The sequence below is a fragment of the Chanodichthys erythropterus genome, chromosome 12 (genome assembly GCF_024489055.1).
Source record: "Chanodichthys erythropterus isolate Z2021 chromosome 12, ASM2448905v1, whole genome shotgun sequence".
Taxonomy (NCBI): Eukaryota; Metazoa; Chordata; class Actinopteri; order Cypriniformes; family Xenocyprididae; genus Chanodichthys; species Chanodichthys erythropterus.
Genome location: NC_090232.1, coordinates 45,281,487 through 45,298,776, shown reverse-complemented (window position 1 = coordinate 45,298,776; position 17,290 = coordinate 45,281,487). Strand labels below are relative to the sequence as shown.

At 39.9% G+C, this 17,290-nt stretch overlaps 2 protein-coding genes across 3 annotated transcripts; one reads left to right on the top strand and one right to left on the bottom strand.

Annotated features, from left to right (window-relative positions):
* Window positions 1-2,602: 2,602 nt before the first annotated feature.
* Window positions 2,603-8,641, bottom strand: r3hcc1l (R3H domain and coiled-coil containing 1-like). The gene is made up of 8 exons (XM_067402472.1): window positions 8,535-8,641; window positions 7,577-8,020; window positions 6,358-6,533; window positions 5,263-5,333; window positions 3,996-4,091; window positions 3,747-3,887; window positions 3,590-3,650; window positions 2,603-3,492 (listed from the first exon to the last, which is right to left on the bottom strand). Exons 2-7 carry the CDS (start codon window positions 8,012-8,014, stop codon window positions 3,598-3,600), a joined length of 975 nt encoding a protein of 324 aa, XP_067258573.1. The 5' UTR covers window positions 8,015-8,020; window positions 8,535-8,641; the 3' UTR covers window positions 2,603-3,492; window positions 3,590-3,597.
* Window positions 8,642-9,083: 442 nt separating this feature from the next.
* Window positions 9,084-17,132, top strand: crtac1a (cartilage acidic protein 1a). 2 transcript variants are annotated; one of them, XM_067402471.1, is made up of 14 exons: window positions 9,084-9,206; window positions 9,538-9,731; window positions 11,347-11,543; window positions 11,622-11,758; window positions 11,841-11,997; window positions 13,980-14,114; window positions 14,192-14,328; window positions 14,576-14,712; window positions 14,797-14,879; window positions 14,987-15,087; window positions 15,343-15,511; window positions 15,932-16,077; window positions 16,262-16,304; window positions 16,846-17,132. In XM_067402471.1, exons 2-14 carry the CDS (start codon window positions 9,544-9,546, stop codon window positions 16,854-16,856), a joined length of 1,641 nt encoding a protein of 546 aa, XP_067258572.1. In that variant the 5' UTR covers window positions 9,084-9,206; window positions 9,538-9,543; the 3' UTR covers window positions 16,857-17,132. The 2 variants fall into 2 exon arrangements, with proteins under 2 accessions (XP_067258572.1, XP_067258571.1); XM_067402470.1 differs by having other exon boundaries at window positions 15,932-16,131.
* Window positions 17,133-17,290: the final 158 nt, after the last annotated feature.

Here is a 17,290-nt window from a genome sequence, read left to right as displayed (position 1 = left end):
TTTTTTGTCCTCCTCCTCCTGGTCTTTGCTGGATCCACAAACGCTGATGGACTAAAATCAAACTCTGCCTTCCCTTCCTCACGCTTCATCCTTCCTCTTCCTCGCGTCAGTGTGACTCATCGCCAGGGAAACACAAGGGAATGCTTCTTCTAACTTCCTCACATGAGCGTGCACTTCCTGTTTTGCATTAATTTTTTTTTTTCTTTAATTTTAAAAGTCTTTTGAGGAAACTGGTCCATTTAGAGGAAATCTTCAGGTGTTAATAACTACTGTGTTTTTGAACTCGATGAGTAACCATGTTTTTTTTTTTTTTTTTTTTTAAATGCAGTTTTGCTTTTAGTCCTTTTTAATTTGATTTTGAGCTGGAACATTCCCATTGTTTAACGTGTTCAATTTTCTTTATATTCATTCAGTGAGGTTTTTTTATGTGATTTAATTTTGTTTCCTGTGATATCAAATGACGTTTCAGTCTGTGAGTGTTTGTGTGGGTTTCATGTGCGTTTGCTCATGTCCCGTGTGTGTGCGAGTGTGTTCGGTACTGACACTCATGCCGTGTGTGTGTTGCTGCTCACTCTGTGAAGTGAGGGTTTCTTTTTCTTCTTTTTTTTTTTTTTTTTTTTTTTTCCCCCATCCCAAGTTATTGGAAGTCATGATGTTATAAATATATAAATTGTATGCTTTTTTTTTTACTGCTTGTTTTTAAAAACTACAAAATAAACATTACAAAATCCTCATCTGATCACATGACCGCTGTTCAGTCAAATGTTTTATTGTTGTGGTTGATGACCTGAATCTATAAAATGTTTGAGTGCCTCTGAGTTACAATGTACAAAGGGCCAAATTTGGCTTTGTCATTAAGTACTCATCCTCATGTTGACTTTCGTTCATCTTTGGAACACAAATGAAGATCTTTCTGATGAAATCTAGGAGCTTTCAGTCCCTCACTTGACAGTCTACGCAACTACCACTTTCAAGGTCCAGAAAGGTAGTAAATACATCATGATAGTAATCCAGGTGACTCCAGTGGTTTAACCTCAATTTTATGAAGCAATGTGAGTTCTTTGAGATATTTTGTAAAAGTGGTAAATTGTTTTTTGCTCAGATTCGCATTCACACAATTATGTCTGCTCTCGTGCCAACATGATGCGCATGTTGAAGATATTGTTAATAAAGTGGTAAATTGTTGTTTTTGTGATCCTTAAGATTTAATTTGTGCTCCGAAGATGAAAGCCTTACAGGTTTGGAATGACATGAGGGTGAGTAAATAATGAAATTACATTTTTTGGTGAACTAACCCTTTAAAAGTGCTAAATAGGATCTTTTCGTCGACTGAGAATCCAAAGACCGTTAGTGAGTTTTTGAAATGAGCGCATGCGTAAGAACAACCACCCCCCCCCCCCCCTCCTTCACAGCTCATTTCAAAGGAACGCCTCCCAAAACTCGTGCACGAGTGTTTACCACGGGCATTCTCTGTCGTGTTAGTGGATTCATTATGTCGGACTCACCGCAGGTAACTCATAATCTGCAGATGTTACTCCTGTCAAAAAAACATTGCATGTGGCGCCTGTGGAGTGTGGAAAGTTACTGGAGCGCGCACAGCCGCGCTCGTCTCACACGGAACGTCACGGCAGTGATTGACAAGCCAGAGGGCCAATCATTTACGCGATGATCGTGCACAGATGACGTATATTAATATTATTCCTTTCAGTGCACCTGATAAATAGGTTTAAATGTGCTAAAGAGGATGTTTGTTTTATACATTTTTGTAATATTACTTGAAACTGTCTTTACTAACTGATAAAAGACTATGATGGTGTTAAATCAAATCTACTGTACTGCAGAAGGGACATGATCAGACAATTTTTGTCTTGCAATTTTGACTGCATTTGTGTGTTTCTAACCGAAAACCGTTCGTGACAACATATCTTCTCAAGTATCACCAACAGTAGATGATTCATGATAATTTAGCATAAGCCTAAGGATGTTCCCCAAAAACTTAGTAAAGAAGAACACCAGTCAGTCAGTCAGGTTGGTTTTTCAGCACTTGTTCAGCTGTAATGTGTAACAGTTCTTTACAAGAACTTTATCATCCACACCAAATGATAACGTTTTGTTTATTGTAAGCGATTACTGGAGTTTTGTCATCTAACTTATTGCTTTAAATACTCGCGCGCTTTAAAGGCCAGTGGATTCTGATTGGCTGTCAATAGCGGCGTCGCATGCATCGTCAACCATAATAAAATTGTTATCCCTCACGAGATGCAAAATACTATAATTTCATTCTTACTTTGCAATCTAACGGTTATTTTTCTTAAATGAGACCGCGTCGATGAAATATGCAGTCTTTGAAATGAAACGCAGCAAATGTTTTTACCATCAGTTTGAAAAAAAATTTGTTCTCAAAACGATTCCAACTATATTGATTCTCTGTCGTTTTCGTTACCGTTGTGTGGAATTCCCTATTCTTACAGAATTAGAATTTGTATCATCACGTTGTCATCCTTGGTATGAACAGGCCTTAGCTTTTGTTGAAGAATTACGCAGACATACTATGAAAACCGCCAAAATATGAATGATATTCTAGATTAAGATTTGAACATTTTTATTAAGATCACACCTGGGAATTCCAGTGCACCATATCCAGAGAACAACAGACCTGTTAGTCAAAGACTTTGTCAATTTAGCACCTAAACAAAATCTTTTGGTGATAAATGCTAACTGCACAATATTTACACCAGTAATAATGAAATCTAAACAAAAATGTTCTGCGTTAAAAAGTGCTGAAGGTTTACAAGAGGCTTGACTGGCATTAAACAAAATATTCGCAATGGACTTTAGCTTCACATCACATTCTTACAAAAAAAAGAACTTTAAAAAAAAAAATGAAGTCTATTTTTTACAACCATCATGATTCCTTGAGGTCTTTGTAATTCCCAATTGGGATTTACAGTAAATCATTTTTATTTTTTGGCAGGAAAATGCTAAACATTTTAATGATCTTAAATGACTTCATTTTCTTTAAGCAAAACCTTTTTTTCCTTTTTATTTTGAGGTGTGACAGATTTTGTGAGATATAAAGTCCACAAAAAACAACCGACATGAAAGGCATTATCAGCTCTAAGTGTTAACAATATATCTCTACTGAAGCAAAGATTGAAAAGCGAAATAAGAAAACTTGATTCACATTGATGTGATCTAGTTTGTTTTAGTCAAAGAAAAAGAAAACGAAAAAACACATCAAAATGGCTTATTCTAAACTTGAAAACAATCATAAACATTTATGGGGAAAACTTCTCAGTTCAAGACAAATCTCAAGAGGAAAGATATAATGGTACAAAATCTCCCTGTTGAAGTGTCGGTCTCACACTTTGCATGGATGAACCGCGGTTCCCCTGTTCTTGTGGCTTTGGTTGAGTCCGCGCTGGTTTGGCAGTAGTCCTGATCCACTGAGAGGGGGAGGCTTCTCTCAAACCCGTGCGGGAGGTCCGACCCCTTCAGACCCCAAACCCAGAGATAAAAAACTTTAGATGAGACCTGAACCGATGCTTAAAATCCAAACGCTTCAAAGTTCATTCATTTAAACACAAACCTGTATCTTCAATTGCCCTCCCAGGCGTCTTCACGCTGCTTAGCTGCCAAACGCTTTTGCTCTGGTTACAAAACAGATCAAATAAATATTTTTTGAATCTTTCACATATGTATTCATCTCACTCAGCTATTTTTTATCGCTAGCCTGGTAATGTCACCTCTCGCTTGCTTTAGTTTGTTCCTCTCAGCCTCTCGCTCTTCCTTGCTCTGGTTACTCTTCACGCCCAGAGCGCCGATCACCAGCCGTCGCGCCAGAGCCGCACTCGTCTGAGGACGCTCTTTAGCCGGCAGCAGATAATCTACAAAGAGAAAATCAGGTTTGTGGATTCAAGAAACAACAAATTAAATTGTGATTAATGCCGAAAACAGTTTAAACACAAGTAAATGAGAGCGAGGAGGAGGAGTACCGGAGCAGCTGCGCGCTTTGGCTTTAGTGGCGTTTGATGATTTGGAGAGAGGCCTGACCTTCATCATGGGGTTCTTCATCCTCAGAGCATCACGAGCTACACATACACACACACATATGCAATTAAAGGGGAAGGTTTCTCATTTTGAAGGCTTTAAGGAATGTTTTGAACTGTTGTGAGATGCTACTTTTAAGCTCTAGGAAAATAAGCTGGTTAATTATTGAACTTAACACATTAGCTAGAAGTCAATTAAAGATGCAGTAAGCGATTTCTGAGAAACGCTATTGATATTTAAAATCGACACACAAACACACCCCTCCCTTCATTGCTCCACCCCTAAAGTAACAAGCAACAACTAACAGCGCATCAGAAAGCTCGCGCAAGTATGGATGAATCAGCTGTGCTTCAACAACAACAGCAGATCTTGTTCTGTGAAGCAGAAACAACACAAGCTCAGGCCTTCCTGCTTCATCTAACTCACGCTGGAAAGCTTTTCTAATATTACAGCGGGTCCTAAAGCTCTTGTCTGATTATAACCCTTCTTTTTTCAGTGATATTACTTGGACCTTTTTCTCTTTTGTAATGTCTCTCAGCCATCTCTCTTTCTATAGCCTTCTTCCTCTTGCTCTCTCTCTCCTCCATAATGAATGGACACACCCCCTACTGCTGATTGGCTTACTCTCTCTCCTCCCCCATCATGAGTGGACACACCCCCTACTGCTGATTGGCTTACTCTCTCTCCTCCTCCATCATGAGTGGACACACCCCCTACTGCTGATTGGCTTACTCTCTCTCCTCCCCCATCATGAGTGGACACACCCCCTACTGCTGATTGGCTACAAGTGTGTTGTTCCACCCGGGCTAACTGGTCTGAGTGCTTCTCAGAAATCATTTATACACTGATACAATTTCAAGTCCAGTGTTGCCAATTTAGTGATTTTGTCACTAGATTTAGTGACTTCGCCGCCCGTTTTTAGACTTTTTTTTAGCTAACTTCTTAGACAAACCTTATCTATATTCTTATTTTGCCCACTGATCTCTATTCATATAGATCAATGAATTTGCCATTATAATGTCATCTAGTGACATTTAGCTGCCAGTGTTAGCTACTTTCAATTGAAAGCAATTGGTAACACTGTTCAAGTCCCCAAACACATCAAAGAAGTGGAAACCATCATGCCATTTTCCTACAGGACCACCAGTGATTGACTGAGGAGACTTTACAAGCATCATAAAGTGATTTATACCATCAGGAAAACGCACTGACCTGCGATCGGACTGGAGAACAAGCCAAGTACATGTGTGTCGTCAATCCACTTGATGTCAAACCCCTTCTGCCTGAAAACACACACATGATTAATAACAGCAGCAGTTTCTGTAGACAGCAGCTGCATCTGAAATCACATACTTCCCTACTGACAAAAAAGTAGGTCCGAATTCACAGTACTCTTAAAAGAGTAGGTAAAGTTCCCGCATGACCTACTACTTCCTTCTACTTCTGAAGTGTGCATATGATGGACACTTTACTATCCCATAAGGCCATGGAAGAGGATTTGTGAATAACAGTGAAGTGACATAACTGACACTGGCAGGTCACATGATAATGACAGCATGGCAAATGTAGTACGTCTGGATTACATTCATACTACATAGAACATACTTGCAGTCATGCAGTTGTGAATTGATTACTTATTCAAAATGTGCCTACTCAAGAAAGTATGTGATTTAGGACACAGCCCAGGGCTTCCCAATCATTTCTGCCAGCCGAATCCCTTAGGCATAAAATATTTACTTGAAGTACCCCCTGAGATTATAAATTAATTTATCAATAATTTACCAACACATTGACAGTCTCATGTATTTATGTCTTAAAGTGATTCACTTTCAAATGTTAAAACCCTTTTATTTTGGTGGAAAATTGGTGAAACGATGTAAACATCTGTCCACAAAAATGTTGTAAATTATGCAAACGTGAATGTAAATGCAGTGAACCCTAGCGCACATTACGTTCCCAAATGCACGTTAAACTCACAGCTCTTGCAAGGATGGAGATCATGAGAAGCAGCGTTTACAGTGAAGCGAGCCGCTCTGAAAACACTGCTTTATTAGCTGCACTTGTGTAAATGAACACAGTGCCATCCTACACTCTGAAACACGGTCTTATACTCTTAACTAAAATCGCAGCTTCTAATTTGATAGTCATGATTTTATAAGATATAATCTCAATTTCAGTTTTATTTAGATTAATTGTGCTTTTCATCAACCACCAAATCCCCAGCAGTTCCCCCACTAACCCCCGTTTGGGAAACCCTGCTGTAGATGATCTGAAATCAGTGCAATTCATGATCAGAGATTCACGCACTGGAAAGAGCTGAAGGATCTGATCAAGTCCTCCGTCTTGAACTCGGACGGAAAATCGTAAATCTCAACAATGTGTGATAGTTCGTCGTCCCGAAGCTCCACCTCTTCATCATCCTCTGGCGACCAATTATAGTAGTCGAAACGCGCCTCCTGTATGGCTCCCTCCTTAAGAGACATCTGAAACAGGAAGAATCATGCATTAATTATGAAAGTGAAAGTGACATGTGAAGGATGGTATGGTAATCCATCCCAGACAGAAACAACAGTGGCCCAGATCCGACCCACATCTGATACATGTGGATTACACGCGGACCAGATGTGGGCCGGATCTGGGCCGACATTATGGGTGCTTCTCAATTCTTATTTGTGCATCCTCGTTTCCTTTCCTCGCGTCTTAGCTCCACCCCTTCAGGATGTGAGGGAAGGATGCAAGGAAAAGGCTCAAGGACGGTGGAATTGAATCAAGTGAAATGATATATCCTCACTCCCTTTAGCGTCACTAAAGCGTCATCAGCTGCGCTCGAGGGATCTACCCATGTTATTAAAGATTGGTTATTTAAAGAAATATAATATATTAATAAAGCATTCAAACTGTGGACACACACACCCGGAGCAGTGGGCAGCAATTTTGTTGTGGTGTCTGGGGAGAGACTTGGGATTAGGTGCCTTGCTCAAGGGCACCCCAGTCATTTCCTGCCGGTAGTGAGAATCAAACCCACAACCTCCAGGTTACTAGTCTGACTCTCTAACCATTAAGGCAGGAACACACCAAGTCGACGCCGCCGAACTAGTGGCAACGAAAGCAGACTGCGGGGTTGGCTCACATCGGCAGCGTCTGTGTCCAAAGTTGGCCTGACACACCAAACCGACGCTAGACAGTCGATAGCTAAGTTGCACGTCAGTTCTGCGCCTGCGTGAGATGTAATGCCTTTCAGTCCCAGCAGGTGGCAGTATCTGAACAGCCAATCAGAATGATCAGATGGCCCGACGCCGATTCAACATGTCAAATCGGCCGAAAAATGCAGACGAGGACCAACTTCAGCCGACGGTGCAAAACACACTGAGAAAACTTAGTCGGCCGACGAAGAAAAACTGCCCGATGGCTGACCGTCAGCTTGGTGTGTTCCTGCCTTTAGGCCACGACTGCCCCCAGTCATTATCATGTTACACTCAAAAATGTGTTCAGCACAGTGAGGTTGAATCATCTTTGTAACTCTTACCTCATCCATCAAATGCGGATCAAGACAGTCACCATCATCATTAAACAAAGAATCCCAGTTTTCCTCCTCCTCCTCCTCCTCCTCTTTTGGCATCCCTTCATGTTCCAGAGCACTACTGGTGTCCTCTGGTGCGTTCATAGTTCTGGACGTGCTGTCCGTCTCATCTCTGGACTCATCTTTTTCTTGATTTTCTTTATCTCCATCTCCCCGTCCCCCGTTATCCTGTCTTACCTCACCGTTTGGGGTATCTGTTGCTTTGGTTTTATCCTTCTTGTTCTTGCGGGCCTTGTCAGTGTACCGGGGCCTGGGTTTGGACTTGGGTTCCACTTTCTCAGCCTGACGTTTCTTGGGCACGTAGATTTCCATGGCAGGCTTCTTAGTTCGGGCAGGGGGAGCCGTTTTGGACCCCTCCTCTGTCTGGGCTGCTTCGGTCTCCATAGGGATCTGAAAGGAAAGTGAGTTTAGAATAGCTTCCTACTCAAAGTATGTAGAATGCATACTATACATAAATCATCTGCATTTATAGATTATCATACTATATTTGTCAAATCTTGACCTTTTTTATTTCCAGTGTGTTCCAGAAATCGTGATTTTCTATCATAACTTTTATGACTCATTTAAATCTGTCTAAAAGTACGACATTTTTTGGATGAAGTCGGATAAAAAATGCTAAATAACATTAATTTTCCAAGACAACACATAGACAGTATTTCCAATGTAAAATAAAAGATTAAGTGGCATACTAATGTTTAAAATGTTGCATACTGCTTAGTGTTTTACATATTTTAAAATATTAAGCAGTTCATATTCATAACATAAACACACATTTACTGTGCGTAACATCATTCAGAAAACAAATCAACTATTAAGTACTAATAGGAACATCAACATCGAGCAAAATCTTCCAGGATAGTATTTTACGCTTTAGTATTATTAATCGCACTATAATTCTACTTACATCTCAATATTGTTCAGCTCGCCGGAACGTTGAAACCATGACCGGATGTTTGGAAACGTACGGACGTCTTGACGTCAAGATCGGAAAACCTTTAATGGGAGTTGTAGTTTATTAGTGTAGTTTAGGAATGACGCGTGAGCGACGCTCATTTCATATTATACAGTTTATAATTTCGTTCGCAAATTGCGACAATAATCATTGCAATCATGATTAAAGAGTATTATATGTTATCAATACTTTTAATACGTGTTTCAATAGCAAACGCTACATTTTATTAATTCACAGCGAACATCAAAATGATTAATAAACATTATAATTTTTTTTTAGTCAAGTACATATATTTTATTTTGTGAATTTATTATTTTAGTAAAAAAGTGTTTGTTTTTGTTAGGGACGTGAAACATCTGCATGCTGATCGCGAACGCCCTATTTTCTCTTTCTGGTTTGTGATTGGTCAAACCTCCACAGCTATTTAAATACTCGACAGTGATTGGACAGTCGCTTACACAAGCGCTTGTGTAAGGCGGCTGCATTGAAGTTGTGTAAGGACCGAAACAAGACAGCATATAAAACAGAAATCAAACATCATTTCCAAGCGTTTGAGTCAAGCTACTTTTGGGAAACTCTGGGAGCGCAAGTATCCTCTATAATCCAGCACAATCAGCACGACAGGTGGATATGACACGTTATTATCATCATCTGTAAAGCGAATTTAACTCTCTCTCTTTTGGGGTGATGGTGAATGTCAAATGCATGAACAAAGTCTCGTAGATTTGCTTAATTCTGATCTGAAAGTTCATTTGTTTTAATGCAAAATCACATATTTGTGCTGCTGAGTTGCATCCTTTCCTTTATTCTTTCTTTTAGTTTAATTTAAATCAAATTGCAATATGTGGTATGTTTTCATTTTGCAATGTTATAAAGCTTTTAGATACATATTATATGTGATTCATATCGTAAGAATGATGAAATACTGTAAAATTGTCTGCTGTTTGATTGACAGGTGGGGATGAGGATGTTGTGGGCTTGTCTTCTGGGTGTGGGGCTGTCCGCTCTATCTCAAGCTCAGCCCATGTTTTCCGTCAACACGGATACAGTTCTGCCTCCTGATCCTCTTCACAACCCCACCCAGCTGAATTATGGGATGGCGGTGACAGATGTAGATGGAGATGGGGATCTGGAGGTGGTGGTGGCCGGGTAAAGAAACTCCAGCATAACATCAGTAGAAAATAAAACAGGCACACACAAACACACACACACACACACACACACACACACACACACACACACACACACACACACACACATTATTTATATATGTATATTTATACACCAATCAGGCATAACATTATGAGCACCTTCCTAATATTGTGTTGGTCCCCATTTTCTGCCAAACAGCCCTGACCCATCGAGGCATGGACTCCTCTAGACCACTTGTGATAGATACTGACCACTGCAGACCGGGAACACCCCACAAGAGCTGCAGTTTTGGAGATGCTCTGACATAATCCATCACAAATTGTCAAACTCGCTCAAATCCTTACACTTGGCCATTTTTCCTGCTTCTAACATCAACTTTGAGGACAAAATGTTCACTTGCTGCCTAATATATCAGGTGTCGTGATGAAGAGATGATCAGTGTTATTCACTTCACCTGTCAGTGCTCATAATGTTATGCCTGATCCGTGTATATCTATCTATGCAAACTGAAAAGTAGAGGAATGAAAAGGAATATTTACCTCAAAGATAATGACACTTAATTTTAAGATGGTTAAAGGTGCCCTCGAATGAAAAATGTAATTTATCTTGGCATAGTCAAATAACTAGAGTTCAGTACATGGAAATGACATACAGTGAGTCTCAAACTCCTTTGTTTCCTCCTTCTTATATAAATCTCATTTGTTTAAAAGACCTCCGAAGAACAGGCGAATCTCAACATAACACAGATTGTTACGTAACAGTCGGGGTGTACGCCCCTAATATTTGCATATGCCAGCCCATGTTCCCAACATTATAAAAGGCATTAGACAAGGGCAGCCAGTTAACGTCTGGATCTGCACAGCTGAATCATCAGACTAGGTAAGCAAGCAAGAACAACAGCAAAAAATGGCAGATGGAGCAATAATAACTGACATGATCCATGATATCATGATATTTTTAGTGATATTTGTGAATTCTTTTTCTAAATGTTTCGTTAGCATGTTGCTAATGTACTGTTAAATGCAGTTAAAGTTGGCATCATTTCTTACTGTATTCACGGAGACAAGAGACGTCGTTATTTTCATTTTTAAACACTTGCAGTCTGTATAATTCATAAACACAACTTCATTCTTTATAAATCTCTCCAACAGTGTAGCATTAGCCGTTAGCCACGGAGCACTATCCAACTCATTCAGAATCAAATGTAAACAATATAACAGTATACAATACTTACATAATCCGCCGCATGCATGACGAGCACTTTGTAAAGATCCATTTGAGGGTTGTATTAGCTGTGTAAACTTTGTTTATGCACTGTTTAAGGCAAGCGTGAGCTCCGTGGGCGTGGAGCACGAGAATTAAAGGGCCAGTAGCCCTGAATCAGCTCATTTATAATGATGCCCCAAAATAGGCAGTTAAAAAAATTTATTAAAAAAAATCTATGGGGTATTTTGAGCTGAAACATCACAGACACATTCAGGGGACACCTTAGACTTATATTACATCTTTTTTAATAAAGTTCTAGGGCACCTTTAATATTTTTTCTGGACATGGTCTTGATATGTTTCATGAGTGTCACTCATAAAGGCTGTTGTTCTTTGTCCATTATCAGGTATAACGGCCCAAACCTGGTTCTGAAGTATGACCGTACCCAGAACAAACTACTGAACATTGCGGTGGACGATGGCAGTTCTCCTTACTACGCCATGAGAGACCCGCAGGGAAATGCCATCGGAGTGACGGCCTGCGATGTGGACGGAGACGGCAGAGAGGAGATCTACTTCCTCAACACCAACAACGCCTTCTCAGGTATGCAGAAAACTGTGTGTCCCGTACAGACCCTCAAAACAAACACTGACTAATATAGTCAAACTGAACTCTTTGAAGGTCAGGCGACTTATGCAGACAAACTTTTCAAATTCCGTAACGGTCGTTTCGAGGATCTACTCAGCGATGACATCAACGTGCAGAGAGGAGTGGCCAATCGTATGGCAGGACGCTCCGTAGCTTGTGTTGACAGAAAGGTACTTAATTATTTATCTCCTTAATAATTATTGTGCAAATATTAACATTTGTTCTGCATTTAATGAATTCATTCTGCTGCAGGGAACAGGTCGATATTCAATTTACGTGGCGAACTACGCCAGCGGTAACGTTGGGCCGCACGCGCTCATAGAGATGGATGAAGCTGCCAGTGATGTCGAGAAAGGCGTCATCGCTCTGTCTGATGTTGCGCCACAAGCCAACGTCAATAAGTACACAGGTCAGACACACACTGTCATGTTTGTTTATATTATGTGCAAGACTTTATATGTCACATGTTTGACTCTATTTGTATGTTCTAGCCTTAGTCTCTACAGTCACTGTTGAACAAGTTAAAGGATTAGTTCACTTTCAAATAAAATTTCCTGATAATTTACTCACCCCCATGTCATCCAAGATGTTCATGCCTTTCTTTCTTCAGTTGAAAAGAAATGAAGGTTTTTGATGGCAAACATTCCAGGATTATTCTCCATATAGTGGACTTCAATGGAGCCCAAACAGTTGAAGGTCAAAATTACAGTTTCAGTGCAGCTTCAAAGGGCTTTAAATGATACCAGACGAGAAATAAGGGTCTTGTCTAGAGAAACGATCGATCATTTGTTTATATAAAGCATATACATTAGGGCTGTAACGATATGCGATATGAAACCGAAATCGCGATACGCAGGTCCACAAACCTGTATCGCGATGTGAGAAGGCAAAATCGCGACACACCCCTTCCAACTCCCAGAGTTATCCTTCCTGTCCAGATCCAATGCTACCACATTTTTAAATTACTATAAGTATTAGGGGTGTAACGATTTATCGTAGATGGTGTGTCTCAATCAGCTCTCTAGTTCAGTAAGTGTTTCGGGCACACATTGAATCTTGCAAGCAGGTTTAAACGTTTCTCATGTCAGTCTCTTGCATGGTATCGTGAGAAAAGTCGTGGCTTTCTTTCACCGCAGTGCACAGCAACAGCTGTGCTCACAGAAAAGCAAAAGACGCTTGCGATGCTTTGCTTTAAGTTCTGTGGGGCCGTTCACATATTGTGTCTTTTCCGCGTGCAAGTCAGTTATTATTTTCAAATGTAGCCGCGCGGCAGGCGCGCTCATAATGGGATCAACGCGGTCGCGACGCGCATGCAATTCTCAACTTCTCAGAATGCCGCCATCGCACCGCAGGTCGTGTGACAAGAATCAACCGATCAGCTATGGCCTTTCCGTAACAAAACATCAGAAGCTCAGCCGAACAGCTGATCATAGCTGTACATGGTGGTTTTTATCTCTTATCTCCATCAATATATCTCGTAGTAAAACTAATGCAAGGGCTAGAAATCATTTATCCTTTTCAGAAACATCCTGATCCTCTTGGAGAGTTCATGGTTGCATAGCAACGACCGACGCCAAGGGAGCGCAAGCGCTTTGGAAAGAAGGAGAAGCGGTGCGGCCGCGCCTTCCACGCGTTTTTAGACGCGATATGTGAACGGCCCCTATTCATAATTCTAAGTTCATGTTAAATTTAACATTTTTTTTCAGTGACAGACAGACAGCCTTATTCAACTGTTAATTTGAATACAGAAGGTTTTCATTAAAATGTTATATTTATTTATTTTATTGAAATGTGATCTTGTATGTACAACAAGGAAAATTATTGAAATTTGTTCATGTTTTTTTAATAAATCTTGTTTGAATTTCTGTTTTTATTTTGTTCAAAATATCGTGATACGTATCGTATCGTGAACTCCGTATCGAGATACGTATCGTATCGTGACCTGTGCGTATCGTTACACCCCTAATATACATTTAAATTTTTTTTGAAAATCGTTTCTCTAGATAAGACCCTTATTCCTCGTCTGGTATCGTTTAAAGCCCTTTGAAGCTGCACTGAAACAGTAATTTTGACCTTCAACTGTTTGGTGCCCATTGAAGTCCACTATAAGAAGAATAATCCTGGAATGTTTTCATCAAAAACCTTCATTTCTTTTCGACTGAAGAGAGAAAGACATGAACATTTTGGATGACATGGGGGTGAGTAAATTATCAGGAAATGTTTTTTGAAAGTGAACTAATCCTTTAATGCATCCTTGCTGAATGAAAGTAATTATTTATTTAAAAGAAAATCTTACTGACCCCAAACCTTTGGATGGTACAGTAACTTTTTATATCTTGTTATGGAATATTATCATTATAAATGTTAAAAATCAAAATGTTTTGTTATAAGGTGGCCGTGGTGTAGTTGTCGGCCCAATTCTCAGTGACACAAGATCTGACATTTTCTGTGACAATGAAAATGGACCCAACTTCCTGTTCCAGAACAAGGGTGATGGAACCTTCAAAGATGTGGCGGCCGTGGCAGGTGAGACACCTGACTTTGTGCTTACAGAAATGATTTTCAATCCTATGTCAGTCTAATGTCTTCTGTTGTGATGGCAGGGGTTGAAGACAGATATCAGCATGGCCGAGGTGTGGCGCTGGCCGACTTTAACGGCGACGGAAAGACGGATATAGTTTATGGCAACTGGAACGGTCCACACCGCCTGTACCTGCAGGACAGCCAGCAGAGATTCAAGGTGAGAGCAAAAAACCTTTCCTGAGCATTTTTGACTTGTTTTCCAGTTAAAATATCTAAGAAAACAGATATATTTACACAAGAAGCAACACTTTATATAGAATTTAATATATCTTTGATATAATTATATTTTGTCTTATTGTGCTAGCCATTTTTTTTCATTTGTTTAAACATGTTTAAAATCTTATTTACAGTGTGCTGTGTTCACATGATCTGTAAAAATGAATCAGTGTGTTGTGCTGTTGTAGGACGTCGCCACACAGGCCTTCGCCACTCCGTCACCCATTCGCACCGTCATCGCTGCCGACTTTGACAACGATCTTATGCTTGAAGTCTTCTTTAACAACATCGCTTACCGAGGAGACGCCCCCAACAGAATCTTCAGGTACATTAACTAAATCAAAATATTAATAAAAACTATAATAAAATATGAAAAATACTAAAACATCACTGCCTTGTGGTTGTTTAGGGTGTCGAGGAAGCAGGATTCTGACCCTGACATCACCGAGCTGGATGTGGGCGACGCCTCTGAGCCTCAGGGGCGGGGCACAGGTGAGACCACCTGACCAACATCACATGACCAAAGCCACTTCCTGTGTAAATAAACAGCCTCATTTCTATCTTTAACATTTTATAACTTAATAACGTGGTCTTCACAGGTGCCACAGTCACAGACTTTGATGGTGACGGTCTGCTGGATCTATTGGTGGCTCACGGTGAGAGCGCCTCACAGCCCATCTCTGTGTTCAAGGTCAACCAGGTATGCCAGAAAGCACATTTCCAATGTAAAAATCCCTCACTATTCAGAATTTTGGACCTCATTGTATATATATACCCAGACAACAACATAGGGTCAGCCCAGATCCGGCCCACATCTGGCCCGCATTGAATCCACAGGTACCAGATGTGGGCCGGATCTGGGCCGACACTATGTTGCTGTGTGGTTTAAATTGAAATCCTGTGTACATTTGAACATTTTTAGTCATTTCAGCTCTATTTATTGTTCACTCCACAGGGCTCCACCAATAAGTGGCTGCGTGTGGTGCCTCACACACGCTTTGGGGCGTTCGCTCGAGGAGCGAAGGTGGTGATGTTCACGAAACACAGCGGCGCACACACTCGCATCATTGATGGAGGGTCGGGGTATCTGTGCGAGATGGAGCCTGTGGCTCACTTTGGTTTAGGTACAAGCAGTTCATCTACATCTTACACAGTTTCCACAGAAATATGAAGCAGCATGACTGTTTTCAACATTGATAATAATCAGAAATGTTTCTTGAGTGTCAAATCATCATATCAGAATAATTTCTGAAGGATCATGTGGCAATAAAGACTGGAGTAATGATGCTGAAAATTCAGCTTTGATCACAGGAATAAATTCACATAGAAAACATTTTAAATCGTAATAATATTTCACAATATTATTTTACTATATTTTTAATCAAATAAATGCAGCTTTTTTGAGCGAAGAGACATTAAAACACCTTATTCACCCCAAAACTTTGAATGATAGTGAAAGGGTGTTTTATTATGCCTCATTTTATCTCTCTAACACTGTAGTCATTTGCATATGGGATTCATAGTCTCATTTCATTGGTTCTCAGGAACCGATGATGCCACCAGCATTGAAGTCTATTGGCCGGATGGTCGCTCTATCGCTCGGCCGCTCGGGTCTGCTGATATGAACACAGTCATTGAGATCGCATATCCTAATGTAGGGGAGGAGTCAGCCCTCACATCTGACGCACAGGTACGGATGCATGCAAATGAGGAGGAGGAGTCAATGCACAGCTTACACAGTCAGGTATGGTGATATGCAGATCAGGAATAGTGTAGAGATTTAAGAACAAAGCACAAATGTATTTTTCTGATGGTCAGTCCTTGAATAAAATGTTCAGAATCCTAAAGCACAGCTCTGTATTGATGCTTTGCAGTGTGGAGAGGGATTCACAGTGAACACAAACGGCCGCTGTGTTGGTAAGTTCACACTATCAGATGATAATTATCCGTGAATGACATGCTCAATGTCCAAAATTAACATGCATCAAATGGGAGTAAAAATGGCAGAAACAAGCATTTCTGTAAATTCTGTAAATCATACAATTGCTGATATGAGAAGTGCTTTTTGTAGTAATAATAATTATTTAAAAAAATGTTGTAATCATATTGCCATAAGAAAAAAAAATATATTTTTAGTACAATAGTGCAAAATACAATTCATGATTAGAAATAAACGTTTAGGCTCATGGCATTTTCTCAATCACAAAAACAGGAATTTAGTGACAACCTAATTTTAGCCTTTTTTTTGCATATTCATTAATATGTATATTTAACTGCTCTGATTGGCTGATGATAAGGATTTAGATTGACAGCTCAGATCTCTGAAGCAGATTTTCAGTAAAAGAGAAAAGATTTGAAATGTAATGCAAAGGTTATGGGAATTATTCTTAAATGATTTATGCTTGAATAATTGTGAAGCTATGAAATATTTCTGTTCTCTCTCTTGCCCCTCAAACAGTGACAGCCTGAGTATTTCAACCGGACATTACGTGTATCAACATCATCATTAAATCAGTGCCGTCAGATGTCTGATGTCACAGTTTCTGATACTGAACCCCTTCACTTATTCAACCACAGATGCACAGTCTTCTACTGATACTAAACACTGAAAAACTGAAAAACTAGATCTGAAAATAACATTTCTAAGCTAACTAAATCTGAAAATGTTTACATCCAATGGCAAACGTTCCTTTTGTTTTCAGTTTTTTGTTTACTTAATATTGGAATAGTGTGCAATAAATATAAAGCGATTGTGAGCACACCGTCTAAGTGTGATTCTGTCCTCTTACTATGTTTGTTCTCTTCCTGCAAATACACTTCACAAACATTATTAAAGACCAGATAACTTTGAACTAATAGTTTATTAACGTTACTGAAAGAACGTTTGTTCATAACTTTGAGAG